We start from the raw sequence: 17,197 nt of genomic DNA, 5'->3' as shown, positions 1-17,197 counted from the left end.
AAACGATTTTTCTCCCAGTTACTCCAAACTTCCCTAGCTTTCTTTTCCTACCTCCTATTTTAGGTATTTGTTCCTCATCCATCTTATTGAGGTTTTTCTACTTCAGTTACATGCAGCTAGTTAGTAAAAATATTTATGTTTAGCATAATTACAAAGAGAACTTATTTGCAAAAGTAAAGGTGTTAGGAGCACAGATTACCATACTTGAGAATATTTCACATCACCAACTAAAGACCATTTACTAAATAAGACTTGAGAAAAGCCTTTTTCCCTTGTAATGCTGGAAACTGAACCCAGGGCCTCACACCTGCTGTCTAAGGACCCTGCCACAGAGCAATTTCCACAGCTGGAACTAACTTTTAGTATCTCTGTTGCATTTCAAAATCAATATAACCTCTCCCCCTCCCCCACATACACACAGCAAGCAGATATTGCCTGAAACTCATCTATGGTGGAAAAGCAAAAGCCCCAAACACCTCACATAAATTTAAAACATTATAACTAGTTACCATGTAAAATTGACTTGAAAATCAACTACTGTGTAGGATAATCAATGTTTCTCAAGTTTTATTTACTTCTTCTTTTGTTTTAGATGGAGCTCGCTAAGGAAGAGAAATGTGAATTTTTGCCTTTCCTTTCACCACGGAAGGTTATAGTCAAAGATGGAAAGATTGTGGGAATGCAATTTGTTCGAACTGAGCAAGATGAAACCGGAAACTGGGTAGAAGATGAAGAGCAGACAGTGCACCTGAAGGCTGACGTGGTTATTAGTGCCTTTGGATCGGTCCTGGATGATCCCAAAGGTAAGGCATTCCTGGGAAGCAGGTGTGATGTTATGGGTATGGTTTTATGGCTCTAATACTTTCTGGATTTCAGCCATTTTTCCATCTTTTTTTATTTTCTATATTCTTTGTTTACATTCCAAATGATTTTCCCTTTCCCGGTTTCCCCCTCCCCATAAGTCCCATAAGCCCTTTTCCCTCTGCCCATACTCCAATCAACCCCTTCCTTCTTTTCTGTCCTGGTACTACCCTACAATGCTGATCCAGCATTTTTCCATCTTAATATTACTGTCTTGTATGGACCACAAGCGATTTTGATTCAGAAGGCTTAGAAGTGCTATTATTAGGAATATGGAATTAATTTAATATGGTAAATATTGAAAAGAATGTGAATTTTTGTTTTAAGGTAATATCCAAAATACATATTCTATGCTATAATAATGTTTACCTTGTTTCCTATAAAAAGAATGGCCTTTCTTCATTTAGATTAGAATTAAAAGATATGGTTGAAAATTGGAAAAGTCAGTCTTAAATGTTGCAGAAAATTTTGGATACAATGAAAAGTACAAAGTTAGAATCTGTATTTATTACATCTCTGAACATGGGACACCAACATTATCCCTTAGAAATCCAAACACCTGTCATTTCACCTGACTGGCCTAACTGCCTATGATAAGGCACCAAATGCTTACCTATACCATAGGAGAGGCATTTTTTTTTTATAGAATATTTCAACCTCCTAATCATCAACTGAGAGACTACCTTGTGTTACAGTCAACCCACTCCAGTATCATTGGAAATGAGAGCTGAAATAACAAGGCACCTTTATTTTGCAAAACTTTACCTTTCAATTCACACTGTTGAGATGACAATTATCACTTTTATTTTCTGAGAGGGAAATAAAAGGCCTTTCTGCTGTTCAGACAGCCACTCAGAACAATAATAACAGAAAATCCAAACCTGACACTTCTTCCTGTGCTGCCTTCTGTGTCCATGTGAAAATGGCACATGTGTCTGGTCGAGGAGAAGCTGCAGGCATGCAAATGCACATTTTAATCAACAGAAGATAGATAAAGATTCAGCAGTCTTTAGGGCATAATTTTTTTCTGCAGGACATGCAACATCTTGGTATTTAGGAACATCCAGATGTTTAATGTCATCAAGATAAATGTTTTCAAATGGATGGATGATGGTCCAAATTTGTCACTTTCCTTCCTGATGTGTGTGCAAGTGTAGACACTGTTGACAGCTTGCATTGTGTATTCACTAACATGAGTTTAAAACAGACACAAGAAGAGTAACTATGCTCAGTTATCTAAAATATACTGTTCTCTGCAAAACAGTAAGGTGCCCAAGATGTTACGTAGCAATTCTACTTATCAGTCATCTATCAAAAGAATTTAGTCATGTTCAAATAATTTATCGTTGAAAACTGGGAACCTAATATTTTTAAGAGTTTTGTTTTCAAATCAAGACAGAATATCTTGTGTCTCAGTTAACAGCAAATAGATTTTTTTTAAACTTGGATTTTTTTTAAGGTTTTGTGTGTGTGTGTGTGTGTGTGTGTGTGTGTGTGTGTGTGTTATTTTGTTAATGGGCTTGTTGTTGTTGATGATGATGACATTATCATTGCTGCTAGCGGTGGTACGGTTGTTGTTTGAGACAACCTCTCCTATTACTGCGTTTGAACTTTTGAGTCCTCCAGGCTCACACTCATGAGTCAAAATTACAGGCAAGCACTGCCTGACCAAATTCTTTTATGAGAGTATGTCTGAATTTATGTACATGTACCTTAAGAGTGAGAGATCTAATTTAGTACTTCATTTTCAGTTTATGAAGTAGAAGAAAAATTTGATAGGTTTAATTTTAGAATTACATGTGTATGCCAGAATCTGTGCATTTTGTTCCCCGTGTCTGTCTCTTGTGATATTTCACATGGATTTTTCCCCATGGCCATTAGAGAAGCCAAGGAAAGCATGCTGCTTTACTGGGGTTTATTTTCCCTATCCTGATTTCACATAGAACACAATGTTTAGAAATCATATAGGATATGATATATCCTGTATTGTACTACAGTGTCTCAGGGTTTACATGGACAAAGTTATAGTTTCCAAGTAAGTCGCATCTGGAATAGCTGTGCTGTTAAACGGCATCCTGTCCTCATTCCTGTTACTAGTGAACAGTGTCTAGACTAGATGTTTCCAGATCGATGCCTTATTCGCAGAATTGAAATAAAAGCACACAGAGATCACAAAGTAGCAAGAAACCTTAATCCAAGTAAGTTACAGACAATGTAGACCTTACTCTGTAAGGAAGCAGAGGGGACATATATATGAGAAAACACACAAGAGCTGTAATAGTTGATTGTGCTTCCATTTATATGATAGAAGAGAGGGAGGAAAAGTGTGCCCTTAGGAACTTAGCATAGGTTGTTTTCTGCTTTAATTGATTGGCTAGGATTCTGTAAGGCTTATTCTCTACTGAGAGATTCTTTACTATAATTCTTCATTTTATAATAATTGATACACTGAATATACACAAGCTAATAAACAGAGGCTTCTCCTAAAAGTTTACACAGAGCATACAGTTTACCCTAACACATATGCACCCAAACCCAGTCCTGGCCGAACTGGTCTGTTGTAGTTCCTGGATATGTTCTAGAACATGCTCAAATGGAAATGAAGCATCACCATAGGGCTTCCAAATGGTAGACAATCAGTCCATTGTTTGAGGTTGGGTAGACAGTTACTCTCAACACTGGTTGCTAGATGCTTGATTTGGAGAACTGTGAGTGTACACAGTTTATGCATCTGAGAATTCTAAGTTGCCAGCTCCATTGATAAGGGGTACATCCATCCTCCAAGCCAAGTGAACTGCTGTAGCTGGCTAAGCTATTCAGTATGTTTCTCTCATTACTATTCACTATTTTCAAACTTGATAAGGGAATTGGATTTTATTAGGGCTTGACCAGGAAGATTTTTTAAATTCTTATAATAGTAAATTTAAAGTCAGAAAAACTTTCCCATGCACTTACATATTCTTGGTATACTGAAAATCAATTTACTAGAAGATAGTTGTGCATTTGGAGAAGAAAATGTTATCCTCTTTTTCTACCTCAGAACTTGTTCCATTACAATTTGGCGTATGGTTTTCATAGGATTATCATGCATGTGATACACATTCAACTGCATCCATCAATAACTAGTGCCTCCAAATGCTAGCCTCTCCTGTCACTTTCCTTCCCTTCTTTCCACGTATATTTTGCATAGACTCAGTAAGCAGCATGCACACACAGCGACATTCTTTCACACTTTGTTTAGTTTTCTCCACTTGACAATGTTAAATATTTCTGTTTGAAATGCTCTTCTCTGAGTCACTTAACCTTCCTAAGGTTCATCTCTTCATCTATCAAAACAACAAGAAAACCAAGCACAATCAAACCGTCTCTGCTTACCTTGCAGGGGGACTGTCAGAAATAAAATGAAATAATGGGAAAGTGCTCAGCAAACAAAACCATAAACAGAATGCTACCATTATGTCATTCCTAATCCCTGTGTTTTTCTTTTCGTTACTTGTAAGCCTGTCACTGGCTTCCTCCTATTTTTTTTTTAATCATTCCATTTGTTTACATCTAAAATGATATCCCACTTTCCCAGTTACCCCTCCACCAACTCCCCCATCCCACATCTGCCCTCTCTCCCCTTTCCTTTGATTGTATGAGGGTGTTCCCCCATCCACCCACATCTCCTGCAACCCCCTACTCTGGGGCATCAAACCTCCCCAGGAAGAAGGGCCTCCCCTCTCATTGCTGTCAGGAAAGGCCATCCTCTGCTACATTTGTATCTGGAGCTATGGATCCTTCCAGGTACACTCTTTAGTTGCTGGTCTAAACTCTGGAAGAAATGGGTGGTCATGCCAGCCTATGTTGTTCTTCCCCTGGGGTTGCAGTCTCCCTCCACTCCTCTAGGCCTTCTGCCAGCTCCTCGATCAGGTTCCCTGAGCTCAGTCTGGTGGTTGGTTCCATGCATCCATATCTGCATTGGTCAGTTGCTGGGCAGATCTCCCCAGGAATCGCAACACTAGGTTCCTGTCACCAAATGCCTCTTGGCCATGCAACAGTATGATGGATCCCCAGGTGGGGCTGTTCCCCGCTTGGCCCTTCCTTAAGTCTCTGTTCCATTTTTTGTCCCTGTTCTTCTTTCGGACAGAAACATTTCTGGGTTAAAAACTGAGATGGGTGGGTAGCTCCATCCCTCGACCAGGGGACGTGCCTAGCTACTGGAGGTGAGGTGGTCTCAACAGTTTCTATCTCCCCCTTCTCTGTACCTTTGAGCTAAGGTCATCCCTGTTGGGTCCTGGGAGCCTCACATTTCCCTGGTGTCTGGGACCCTCCAGTGGCTATCCTCAGTTCTTGTTGTTATTTAATAGTATTTGCCAAGATCAGGCATTGCAAGTTAATTGAATAGACAGCTCCCAAGAGGAACAAAATATTAGTGAAAAATTAAAAACAAATTTTCAATATGTTTAGCCATTAAAGAAATGCAAATTATAACTATATTGAAATTCTTTCACACCCAAGTCAGAAAAGTTACTATCAAGAAAACAAAAAACAACAGATGCTGGCTAGAATATAGGGAAAGAAGAACCCTATATACTGCTCCGGCAAATGTAAACTAGTAGAATCACTATGGAAACCAACATGGACATTTCTGAGACACTAAAACTGCCAAAGCATCCAGCTATCCCATTCCAGGATCCGTGCCAGCAAGAGTCTGTTTCAGCGAACTGCAGATATATGTGCATATCTATGTTCATCGCTAAGATATTCACAATGGCTAGGATCTGAAACAAACTCATTTGTCCTACAGTAGATGAATGGACACAGGCAAAATGTAGAATTGCAAGGTTCTTTTAATTTAAGTTAATATTTATATTTCATCCCCCACCCCCATCAGTCAACCTGGTAATTGTGAAGTGTATATGTTGGTAGTGAGTTTTAATCCAAAAAGAACCCTTTACCAAGTTCACATTTCATTTTCCCATTGTGGCACTAGAGTCAGCCGTGTCCTCACATTTTCAGAAAACAGGAAGACACATTTTCTAGTTCTTCACGTGGAGATCACTCTGGGCCAGGCCATGGCCTTCGCAGCTTTTCAGGGTTCTCAGTGATCAAAGGCCATCCTCTCATGCTTCCTAAATGCCCACTCATACAACAGTAATAATAATTCCAATGATCATTCCAGGGAGCTTCTTTTGTTCCTTGAAATTACAGTTACAGCTGACGTAATTGTAGCCCACATATATGCACAAATACACTTATGCATTTGCTCTGAACGAACCACTCAGGGATATAAATTTTATTAAAACCATTTTTTTTCTGAGAATCAGGTCAGTTTGTTTTATTTTCCAGAGAACAGTTAAACAATACATTTATTCTTTGACAATAAGTTTTCCTTTTTGGCATAAATTATTGCACTCATTATAAATTAATGATTATTATTCTAGTTAGATCCTATCTAGTATATTAGCTCAAACAAGCGCTCCAGAGCCTACAAGACTGCTTGCATGGAAACCTGGCTCCATCTCTTCTTGCTTCCTCTTAAAAAGTTACTTTCAACTTCTTGGTCCATTGTGTAAGAAAAATATCTACAACCTAGTATCACTTTATAAAATAAATGAAATTATATCTGTAAAACATCTATACACAGAGTTATAGTTCCTCATAAAAATCAGATATGATTTTCATTGTACAACAAATAATATTTTAATGATTAAATCAGGTTTTATTACACCTTTAGTATAAAATTTGCCCAGACACAAAAACATTTAAAAATCAGAGTATCATCAGTCTCATAGAGCCTCTGTCAACCTTGCATGAAGCAGATGATTTTAGATTTATGATTTTTAAATGAGAAATATTTAATATATTTTGTTGGTTTTATTCATGGAAAAATATTCCATTATTTTAATGGTCTATAACATTTTAAGATATTTTATTTTCAAATATGAAGTTGCCTCCGAGTACTGGAACAAATTTTCTTTAAGCAAATTCTTAGTTGCACAAATAAGCGTGTTGTATTTCCAAAAACCAAGCATTTGAAGAGCAAAGCAATTTAAGTCATTTTGGTTTTTCCAGCTGAAAAAAAAAGGATTTTATTAGTTTATATAATCTAAGGGGAGATGGAACAAAGAGTATCAAACTCCTGAAAAGTATGAGGTGATTGAGTTTAAAGATGCAAAGCTTGGGAAGGAAGGTAGCACAGAAGGTCTTATCCAGTGTGCACAGCTCAGGGAACAGGGACTTGGATGCCCTGCTCTGAGGGGCCACAGCCGGGGAAGCTGACTTCCAAGGGAAGGAGTTTATACACAGTCAAGGCCTAGAGTTTCCGCTCATCTCAGCAGGAACTACAGATAACAAGCACAATGCCCAGATCTTTCTGAATCTTTAATGCAGCCCTTAGAAACCAACTCCCTTGATGGCATTAATTGCAATTAGGTGCATATGGGAGTGTTTTGTGGGGGGAGGGGGAAGAAAGGTTTTTAAATCACTCATCGATCTATTAGAAGGCCCTCAGAAAGGTCTTTGAAGCCTTGTGGGAAAGTCAAGCTTTCTGTGGATACCCAAGCTTCAAGTGTGCCGTTGATTCCCGCTACTCTTCAGGGAGAAAAGGTGCGGGCCTTGGCTTAATTGTATTTATTCTGACAGTCAGAACAAGAAATTGACAGGCAAGAAATGATGTGCCTGAAATCTTAGCAAGGGGTAGACTCTGGAGTTTTTTTTTTTCCAAATATGTTCATCTTTTCTTTGTTGGGATGTAGTCTATGATATTATTTTTATGTGAGTGCAAGATGGGTCAGAAACCCAACAGAGGTATTAGTATTTTAAACGACTTTAAATTAGTGTTTGTCTTATTGCACAGCATATTAAAATATAACTTACTGAATAATTCCCTTATTCACTTTGAAGTAGAACACTCTAATTTTTCCATACCACCATATTTGCTGTTGATTAGTGTTTTTTATTATATTTGGTGTTCCAAATGACAAAGTATCTTATCCAGAAATTGATGGTGGCACTAACAGGAAGCTTATTTGTCTATCAAGTCCTTTTGAATTCCAGGTTGCTTAAGTCCCCTTGTCCCTTACAAAAAGCTGAAGAAGGACACTAAGAGATGAAGTACCAAGTTGAGAAGCTATCATCATTAGTCAAATTCACTATATTGTATTTATCTTATAAAATATGCAATAGACATAACAAAATGACATACTTCTCAATTTTATTGCTAGGTAGAAGAATGTTTTTAGCTATTGCAAAACTTTAGAGGAACTGACTTCTCAGTGACTAATACAGGTAATAGAATTTGCAACAGTCATGAGAAGCAAAATGGTCAAAACAGCGTCAATGCTAGATATATATTCTCAGAATCTCTTGTCTTGATGTTTTCTCATTTGTATTTTCAAAAGGATTAAAAGGGATCTCAGTGATGGTGAGTTTTGGTTCTTCATTCCAGGTGGTTGTTTGTTTAGTATGTTCTGACAGCCTGCTGTCTCAGACTCTAGGCTAGGTGGTGCTGGGGAGAAAGTTGTAAAGGCGTATGCATGCACACTGTACTTCTGGGAATGAAGTTTAATAAGAGAGGACCCCCCCCACACACACACACACACTTAGAATCAATAGATTTGGAAGGAGTTTAGAAAGGAAGTCCAGAGCAGACTGTGAGGACTCAAGGAAGCTTCTTGTAGAAAGTAGGCTAAAACTTGAATCTGAACGATGTGTAAAAGTTTCCAGGTAGAAGGGAAGTGGAAGGGAGGGCGGCCACAAGAAGATTATGCAATGTGCTTAACACCACCCTGTTAGATTAAGTAGTCATTTTAGAGTCAATTTAAAAAGCTGTTTAAAAAGGATGCCTTTAGAGACTTGTCACCAGCCTACTCACATCATGCATGTTCTTATCTTTATAAATGAAGGTATAATCTTTTCACTTTCATTATAGCCTTATTATTTTATGGTTTTTACCATTCAGCCTATTACTCATCTCCTTGCAATGTACAGTTCTTTGAAGGGCTGCTGGAAGCCATCCATCCATTCACTTTTCAGACATTTCTAAAGGGGAGTCTTTGTCATTCTATTGATAGAAATTATCAGAGACATATTGATCCAAATATGATAAGCAAATCTGGAGTGGGTTCTACAAATGAGTAGACATTTCCCTGTTACATGTACTATCACACACAAAATCATGAGCTGTCAAGATACATTCTTGTAGCCCGGCCATGGGAAAAAGTCAACCAGCTGAACCAGATGGAATGGTTATGTACGGACAGGAAGTGGCTAAGGATGACAGGAAATTTGGCTACAAAGACCTGTTGGGTCAACTGAATACTAAGTCAAAGCATAGTAAGCTAGGAGTTTTATTTGTTTGCTTGTTTTTTGTAATTATATTTTAACCAACCAGGTAATAAATGGATTAAGACCTTTATATATCAGAGATACCTTTACCTTAAACAACATAGATGTTGCTACTAGATGCCAGTTCTGTATTCTTTCTGATTGCATTTTCAACTATATTATTGAAAACGAGAGTTAGAAGCCAAGGGGTAACCTTTGCTTGTTCACAAACACAGGCAAGTGTTTGTGTTGTTATTGTTCTTGTTTCACATAGAAACTTCCTGTGTGAAATAAAATTAAAATTATTTACTCAACTGTAGGGTATGATACAACAAACTAGAAGGAAGTTGCCGTAGTAATATGAAGGAAAATGTGCATACAGGGCAGCTCCCCAGCAGCATGGATAGAACTCCCAAGTGCAGCAGGTGGAGTCTTATTATAGGTAATAATAATGTCTTGAAATTTGAATTTTTTACTCCATTTAATACCTGAAAAGAGAAGTTGGAACTTAAGACAACAGAGAATGGCTGAAAACAAACTTTTAGGATTTTTTATAATAAGTACATATAATTTGTCTGTCCATTTTTTTTGAGACGACGCCTTACTATGTAATTGATGATAGCATCAAACTTTCTTATGTATGTTTGTGTCAATGTGGCTTTGGTTGTGGTTCCTCAAATGCCATCAACATATTTTCATTTTTAAGATGGGATTTCTTACTCTCCAGGAGCTCACCATGTACACAAGTTTGGCTTGACAGTGAGCCCCAGAGTTCCACCTGTCTCCCCCACCCACCCCAGTGCTGGAATTATAGGCATGTACCACCAAGAATTATCTTTATTTATGTTGGCTTTATTTGTTGCTGTTGTTTTAAGATTTACTTTAGTTTTTAAATAATCCTTTGAGTTAGGTTTTTTTGGTAATAAAATACATTTTGGTCATATTCTCCTTAATTTCAAAACTTTTCCAGATTCCCCCTTTCCACCCACTTTTCTGCTGTTTTGGTTTTCTTGGTTGTTGTTGTTCATGTTGTTGTTGTTTTCTAGTCTATTTGTGCTTCCCAAATTTCCTTGGATGTGTATCCTTCTGATACAGGACAGTTGATTTATCAAAGGCTATGCTTCTAATGAAAACTGATCCTTCCTGTCACAGCAGTAAATATTGGAGTTAAACCAGGCATGTCTCCTTGTGTTCAGCTCCCCTTTCCCGTGCTGAGATTTGGTCCAGCTTGGGCTCCCGCGGGTCATGTCCTTTATGCAGTTTCCCTGCTCTATCCAGAGACTGTTTCCTTGTAGCCATCCACTATCAGTGGCTCTTACACTGATTTTCTTCTCAGGTTCCAGCGATGGATCTCATGTTCTCATGCTTACAAGAAAAGCCCATTATGGACAGAGATATCTTCCTATTTCTTGGCCCTCAATATTTCACTCCTTCTTATGCAGCCTCCAGAGTGCTAGCTAGTTCTACCAAATGTTGTACCCAATGCAGCCCCATTTACCTGCCTTTCACTGTCATGTCTTACTTCTTAGGAGGGCTATTATTCAGTGAATGGACTGCCAAATAAAAGTTGTTGCAGAAATTTTTTATCATTTCATTTATCTTATGATAAATGAATATGGTAGAATTCATTTTGGAATTCTAACAGCATCTTTCCTGCCATAATATGACACTTATAGTTGGTGATGGCAAGAACATTGAAGTCATGACCAGATACTTTTATTGAATAGTACTGTGCTTCCCACCCTTCATAAGTATGATCTCTCGCACTGCTATTTTATTTTATAACACCTACAAACACGACTTGGTTGGCTCAGTGATGAGAATAAACCCATCCCAGTCTATTCAGTACCATGCCTTGATTTAATTATATTTTGGACAAGAAGTGCTCTCAAGAGACTAATAGGAAAACTGTATCCATTTTCTTAAAAATTGCCTTTTTATCAAAAAGATTTTTTCCTAGCTAGATTTATTATCTTTCTATTAGAAATATTCTGCACAGAAAGAAGATGGAGTATAGAACTGCATGCCAGTACTGGCATTTCTGTAGAATAACCATTGAGTAGAATGGAATCTTTGCACAGTTTTCCGTTAGAATTATTTTAAAGGGTGGAAGTGATGAGGAGGGAGGTCAAACTGATAACACTGTTGAAAGTGATTTAGAATCAACATCACATCACTTACAACTGCCTTAGACATCAGTTTGAAGCACGACATGATATTTCTGTAATTATTTTACTTCCTTTAATAACTGCATAGGAATAGGTTTGTTTCCCCAGTGAATCGCTCCGTTCAGAGCCTTTCCTTATCTTTATTTTCCAGGTTTCACTAGTACTTGATACCATATGCATTCTTACAGGGAGACAGTGGATAAATCAAATAAAAGTCATTTTCCATCAAATCAAAGATTACATATAAGAAGCAGAGCAGTGGTATGTAACAAGTTTTGTTGGGGAAAGGAGGCAGAAAATGGAAAAATAACATAATTGTTTCAGAAAAGTTAAATCATAAAATATAGTTAATGGTAGTCAACATGTAATAAATAGTATAGAAGCCTTGAACCTTATTGACCAGGTGTTATGATATTTTTAATACTGTTCACCTATAGTGTAATGAGATGATATTATTTTAAAAATAGAGTATGTCTATACATCAACAGTAATACAGTTTAGAATTATAACATACATTAATAAAAACAAACAAAAGCAAGTTTCTTGGTGTTTGCAAATAAGTAGCCACATAGTCTTGAATTTTTCAAAATTATGTTTTAAGGATACTTAATACTAACAATCTTACAATGCTAAAATTTGAGTAGATAAAATGTTTCTTTAAAGAATAATATACACTAAGTTCTCTTGCAGAGAGCTGTATCCTATAGGACTATTCAATATTCAATGAAACTATATTTTAAAATTAATTCATGGAATAGATGAAGATAACAGCCTCTAATGTAATCACAGATGACATGCTCACTTAAAGAACTTATTTTACATAGAAAATAAAACAGTATTATTATAATCAGTATTTTCCAAAATGTAAAACTACATTATAGTGCTAGGAAAACCAATATATAAAAGTCAGTGAAATTATAAAGTGATAAATGATATAGAGTATTTACTAATATTGTGACTAATAAATATTTTGTTAATAACTCTAGATTTATATTCTTTGTTCAGTGTATGATATAAAATATAGGAAATGCTGACCTAAAGTAGGTTTAATATAAAATTAGATTAATGTGAACATTCATACACATTTTGAGTTTCAGAAAAATCATGTTCAACTGTATTCAATATTTATTGCCACTTATACATGCTACATACATCAAATGCCATATTCTGATATTACTGAGTAAATCTCTGAATCAATTTCTTCAACCATGCAAGGGTCTTTTCCAAAGTCTTCATCAATTTATGGTACCCATCACTTTGTTTTATTTCTATATTGACAACATTTAGAATATTATCCTAGTTAATTTCTCTTGCTGTGCTAAGACCCCATGACTAATTCAACTTATCGATGAAATAACTTAATAGGTCACACTTTGAGAGGGTGAATCCATGACCATCATGTTGGGAAGTATGGCAAACTAAGCAGGCATGAAACAATAGCTGAGGGATTACATCTGATCTGAAACCTCAAAACACTCCTCCAGAAAGGCCACAACCCCTTCAACAAAGCCAAAGCTCCTAATGCTTGCCAAACCATTCTACCAACTGGAGCCTAAGTGTCCAAATATATGAGCCTATCAGGATAGTTATTTATTTAAACCATCACAAATAGTTAAATATTACAAAGTTCTTTAGTTTTACAAAGGGATATTTATTTACATAACCAATTGTTTCTGTATAAATAAGTAAGAATCACAAGCATATGGTAATGTTTGATTAACGTCTAACATGAGCTCTCTGGCCTATGATGTTGCTTTACTGTGGCCATGTTTCTTCCCTCGATATTTAGACGTTGCTATGTTCAGAAGTTCCAGCTCACCTGCGTCACTGTATAACCCTCAGATTTTAAAATCAATTTACTGTCTCCTCTGACTATGATATTATAATCAAATGCTGCAGTTTAATTTTGACATTTTCTAATCTGTCTTCCTGTGGGTTCTAACTCTCTGCTATTTCATTCTCTATTTAATAAGATCAAGCCACGCTATTAGGGTTGTAACTTTCAAGAATTAAATATGTCATCTCTGTATACTGGATTGTACCGCCAAAAAGATGAGCAAAGTCATGTAGTTGTGATGTAGCCAAATGGCATCCTACAGGGAAAACCATATACACTGTATGTCAGAGTAAATGATGTTTGAAGAACAGTCTAGTACGAGACAGAAAGAAGAAACAGAGTAATGGGAGTGATGTCACAGTAACACAGAGCAGGTGCACTGTTGCACACACTAGTTTATTTGGCTATATTATGAAGTGTATCATCAGAAATATTTGTGTAAGTGAAACAAAGCATATTATTGCAAATTTATGAAGTATTACCCAATGTTAGGTCAAGGATTTATTCCAGAATTAGTAGGCTCTGGTGACTTAAAAGGACAGGAAACCCCTTTCTCTTTACACAAATGAGGAACATTAAATTCAATATGCAATCTTCTGGACTTTTCCTCTGATCTTCAGCTTTGTTCCTGGCCTCACCCGTTCACAGTTATATTCACAATACAATTGCAAGTTCAGTTTGATAATATTTTAACCCAGAGTCCCTGATATCTCTAGAGCAATAAGTACACACAGACATAATGGGTGAATAAATGAATAAAACAATAAATAAGTGTTTGTATCATAGGACTGTATTAATTGCTTCATTTTATGTTATTTTTACTAGAGAATCCATAGTAAGTTCAGGCCATGTATTATGAGTTCCGTGGAGCCCAGCAAGCTAGCACTGTTGTGTGACACTGGACACTTCCTTGTATGTGAAAACCTGTGATTCATCACTCTGTTTCATGCTTTACTTATGTGAGACGCTAGTGGAATTCATTTGTAGACAGAAGTCTTGTCATTCAGTCTCTTGTTCCAAACCTGACTGTAGTTTCTTTGTTTAGGATGTAATTCTTGTGAAGAGAGCATTGATCCTGACCATACCTTTTTCTCACTGCTTTCCCTCTTTTCTAACCTTCTCCTCCATTCCAAGAGCATTGCTTCTGAACTTCCATGTTCTGTAGCCTCATGCTTGAACATGCCCTATTCCTTCTTCTTAGAATGTTGTGGCTCTGGTTATTTTGTCTGATTGGTTCATTCTTATCCGTTCTCTAGCACTGATATGATTTCCCTGAAGAAGGTTTTCCTCAGCCCTCCATACTACTACCATCTAAAGCACCTATCCTACTTCTCACCACCAACTCCATTGTCTGGAAGTAGTCTATTCCATGATGTCCTCCTGTTTCTCCATGCATATGGTTCCTTACTTGCCTACTGTTTATTTCTGTCTTCTATAATGCATAACCCATGAGGACTCGTCACTTATCATTCATTGGCTTATAAAAGCACATACAGCAATATGTAGATCAAGAGTATTAGACAACAAATGTTTGCTAATTGCATAAATGAATCCAAGACAATGTCTTAATTTGTTGTTGCTGCTGCTGCTGCTGTTGTTAAGCATTCATTGGCCTAAAAAGAGCCCCTTCTGTTTTTGGCACACTCCCTTTCCCTAATGCTTTTTATTGTGTGTTTCCTTGCTAATATTTTACTGCTCATTGCACTCAAGATTAGCAGATCTTGTGACCTGCCTTGTGTTTTCCTCTTTTATTTGATACTTGCTAAAACTAATTCATATGGCTAAGAAATATTTTGGTTTTCCTCTAATGCAAATGAAACTTTCTGAATTCTAGTCTAGTTGTTCTTGTGCCTGTTTCACGTGCTTGACTTGAATTTTTAACTGAAATTGCATCCCTTCTTCCAAAATTTTTGATACCCCACGACTACATCTAATGCTCTAAGATATACATGTGTACTTCCAGGTTCCATAGATGTCTGTAATCTACATGCTTAACTGATTTTCCATTTGATTTTGTATCTTAAAAATGGGATCTTAGTAATTTACCTGTCTAATGATATTACTGAGATCACAACTATTCTATGGGATTCCAAGGAGACTGTATGTGAGTGACAACCTATACCTTTCCACTCGCTAATAAAAGCACTCAATGGTAGTTTCCAATATCATCATAAGCATACTAGAATGTAGCTTTGGTTCATACCAGATGCTTTCCAACTTCAGGAAAACTTACCTTGTTCTTGTAAAAAGGAGCTATATTTTGAATTGTGCATTCATCAATGTAGAAAATTTGTTTAAGCACAATTCTACTATGTGTGTTAAATTTGCATTGATGTGTGCCTACTCACGATTGACAAGGGGGGGAGATCTGTAAGATGGATATCAAAAAATAACATTAATGAGTTGCTAAAGCTAAAATTACAGGAACTTATGAAATTGGTTAAACATAAAAACCATTAAACTGTTTACTGAAGCTTCACAGATATACTGCAGCTAATGAGCATTTCTGCTATTTAAATAAGCCCAAATTGAACACACATTACATGGATACATAATTAGTCATGGCAGTCAAACACACATAGACTTACTTTTAAAGCTCTATTTAGGAAATCTTTTCCATTTGATTTATTTTGTTAATTAAAATATTTTCTTCAGCATTCACTTATATTTTAATAATATTGTTTTCACAAGTAGCATAATCTTCTTTTAGCTTTCTGTGCTTTTGTTTACGCTTTAAATGCTGCAAATGGGGATTTTATATTAGACATTTTTCTTAACCCCTTTCTGTAATTGTTTATATCACTTGGTGGCATCATTTGGCATTTTAAAATTTTCTCTCACTGGGAATTACATGTGAAATATCTCAGCAGCCTATCGTTTTTCACTGTCTCATAATTATCAAGAAGTATTAAGCACCCAAATATGCATAGAATTATGATGATTATGGTCCAAATCAGATTAAAGGATGATCTATTCCTTCAAGGAGTTTGTGGTCTTAAGTAGATGATAACATTGAATATAAATAAGCAAATCAAAGCACACCGTTTGGGAATCCAACCGAGAATCTGAAAACAATCCCCACGTATTTACTTCAAGAGCACTGACCTCCTTGAGGAGATCTTTTCCAGAGAAAATGAAATCAAATCTTCAAGGAGTTCACAGAGTCTTAAATAGATGGAATTATTGTGGAGAAATAAGCAAATCAAGGTGAAGTGTTTGCATGGGTTTAATTCTGAATTGATTAGTTGGTCAGTTTAGGAATGGAAATGAAGCTCCCAGTGGCATGCAAGGACAACAGAAGTTATTTCTAAAAGCTGCGGTTGACAATTGTCCTTTGATTTGACTTGGGGGGGCCTCTATATCCTGAGAGTGGTAGGTTTCGAAAACTAAAACCATAGTTTTTACTCTCCCTGAATACTACAAATACAACCAAACTGAAAATAACCCAGGCAGAGAAGTAAGGAAGGCGAATAGTTAAAGCAATGGAAAGGAGCCATACTCCCAAGATTTCCCTCCTGGTATACTTGTTATGTTAGAAACTTTAGAACACTTTGGGTTTCCTCCACACAGTGAGTTGATTCTTTCATTTTGAAAATAAGAACTTCAAAAAAAATCTGACTGGCCTTCTGGTCTCCATCTGCATCTGGGTGATGGGGCTGTTCCACAACCCTCTATACACAGCTCCCATCAGGAGAGAGCTGGTCTTGCCAGGAGTGCTGACAAAGGCTTAAGACAGAGACAGTAAGACCAACTAACACCAGAGATTACCAGGTGGGGAAAAGAAAGCACAAGAACCTTACCAACAGAAACCAAGTCTACTTGGCATCATCAGAACCCAGGTCTCCCAGCAAAGCAAGTCCTGGACTCCCCAACACACTGGAAAAGCAAGATGTAGATTTGAAATCATATCACACAATCCTGATAGAGGACTTTAAGAAAGACGTAAATAACTCCCTTAACAAAATACAGGAAAACAGAGGAACCATGGAGAAGCCCTTAAATGGGAAACACAAAAATCCCT

At 36.8% G+C, this 17,197-nt stretch overlaps 1 protein-coding gene across 1 annotated transcript in view; it reads left to right on the top strand.

Moving 5' to 3' along the window:
* Dpyd (dihydropyrimidine dehydrogenase) overlaps nucleotides 1-17,197 on the top strand; it is a 900,155-nt gene that overhangs the window by 374,696 nt on the left and 508,262 nt on the right. The window contains exon 11 of the mRNA XM_052179342.1: nucleotides 593-803. Coding sequence (XP_052035302.1) covers nucleotides 593-803 — 211 coding nt within the window. The remainder of the gene's footprint in view (nucleotides 1-592; nucleotides 804-17,197) is intronic.

Source organism: Apodemus sylvaticus, chromosome 4 (genome assembly GCF_947179515.1).
Source record: "Apodemus sylvaticus chromosome 4, mApoSyl1.1, whole genome shotgun sequence".
Classification (NCBI taxonomy): domain Eukaryota; kingdom Metazoa; phylum Chordata; class Mammalia; order Rodentia; family Muridae; genus Apodemus; species Apodemus sylvaticus.
Note: the sequence above shows the minus strand (reverse complement) of the source record. Positions and strands in the feature narration are given on the sequence as shown.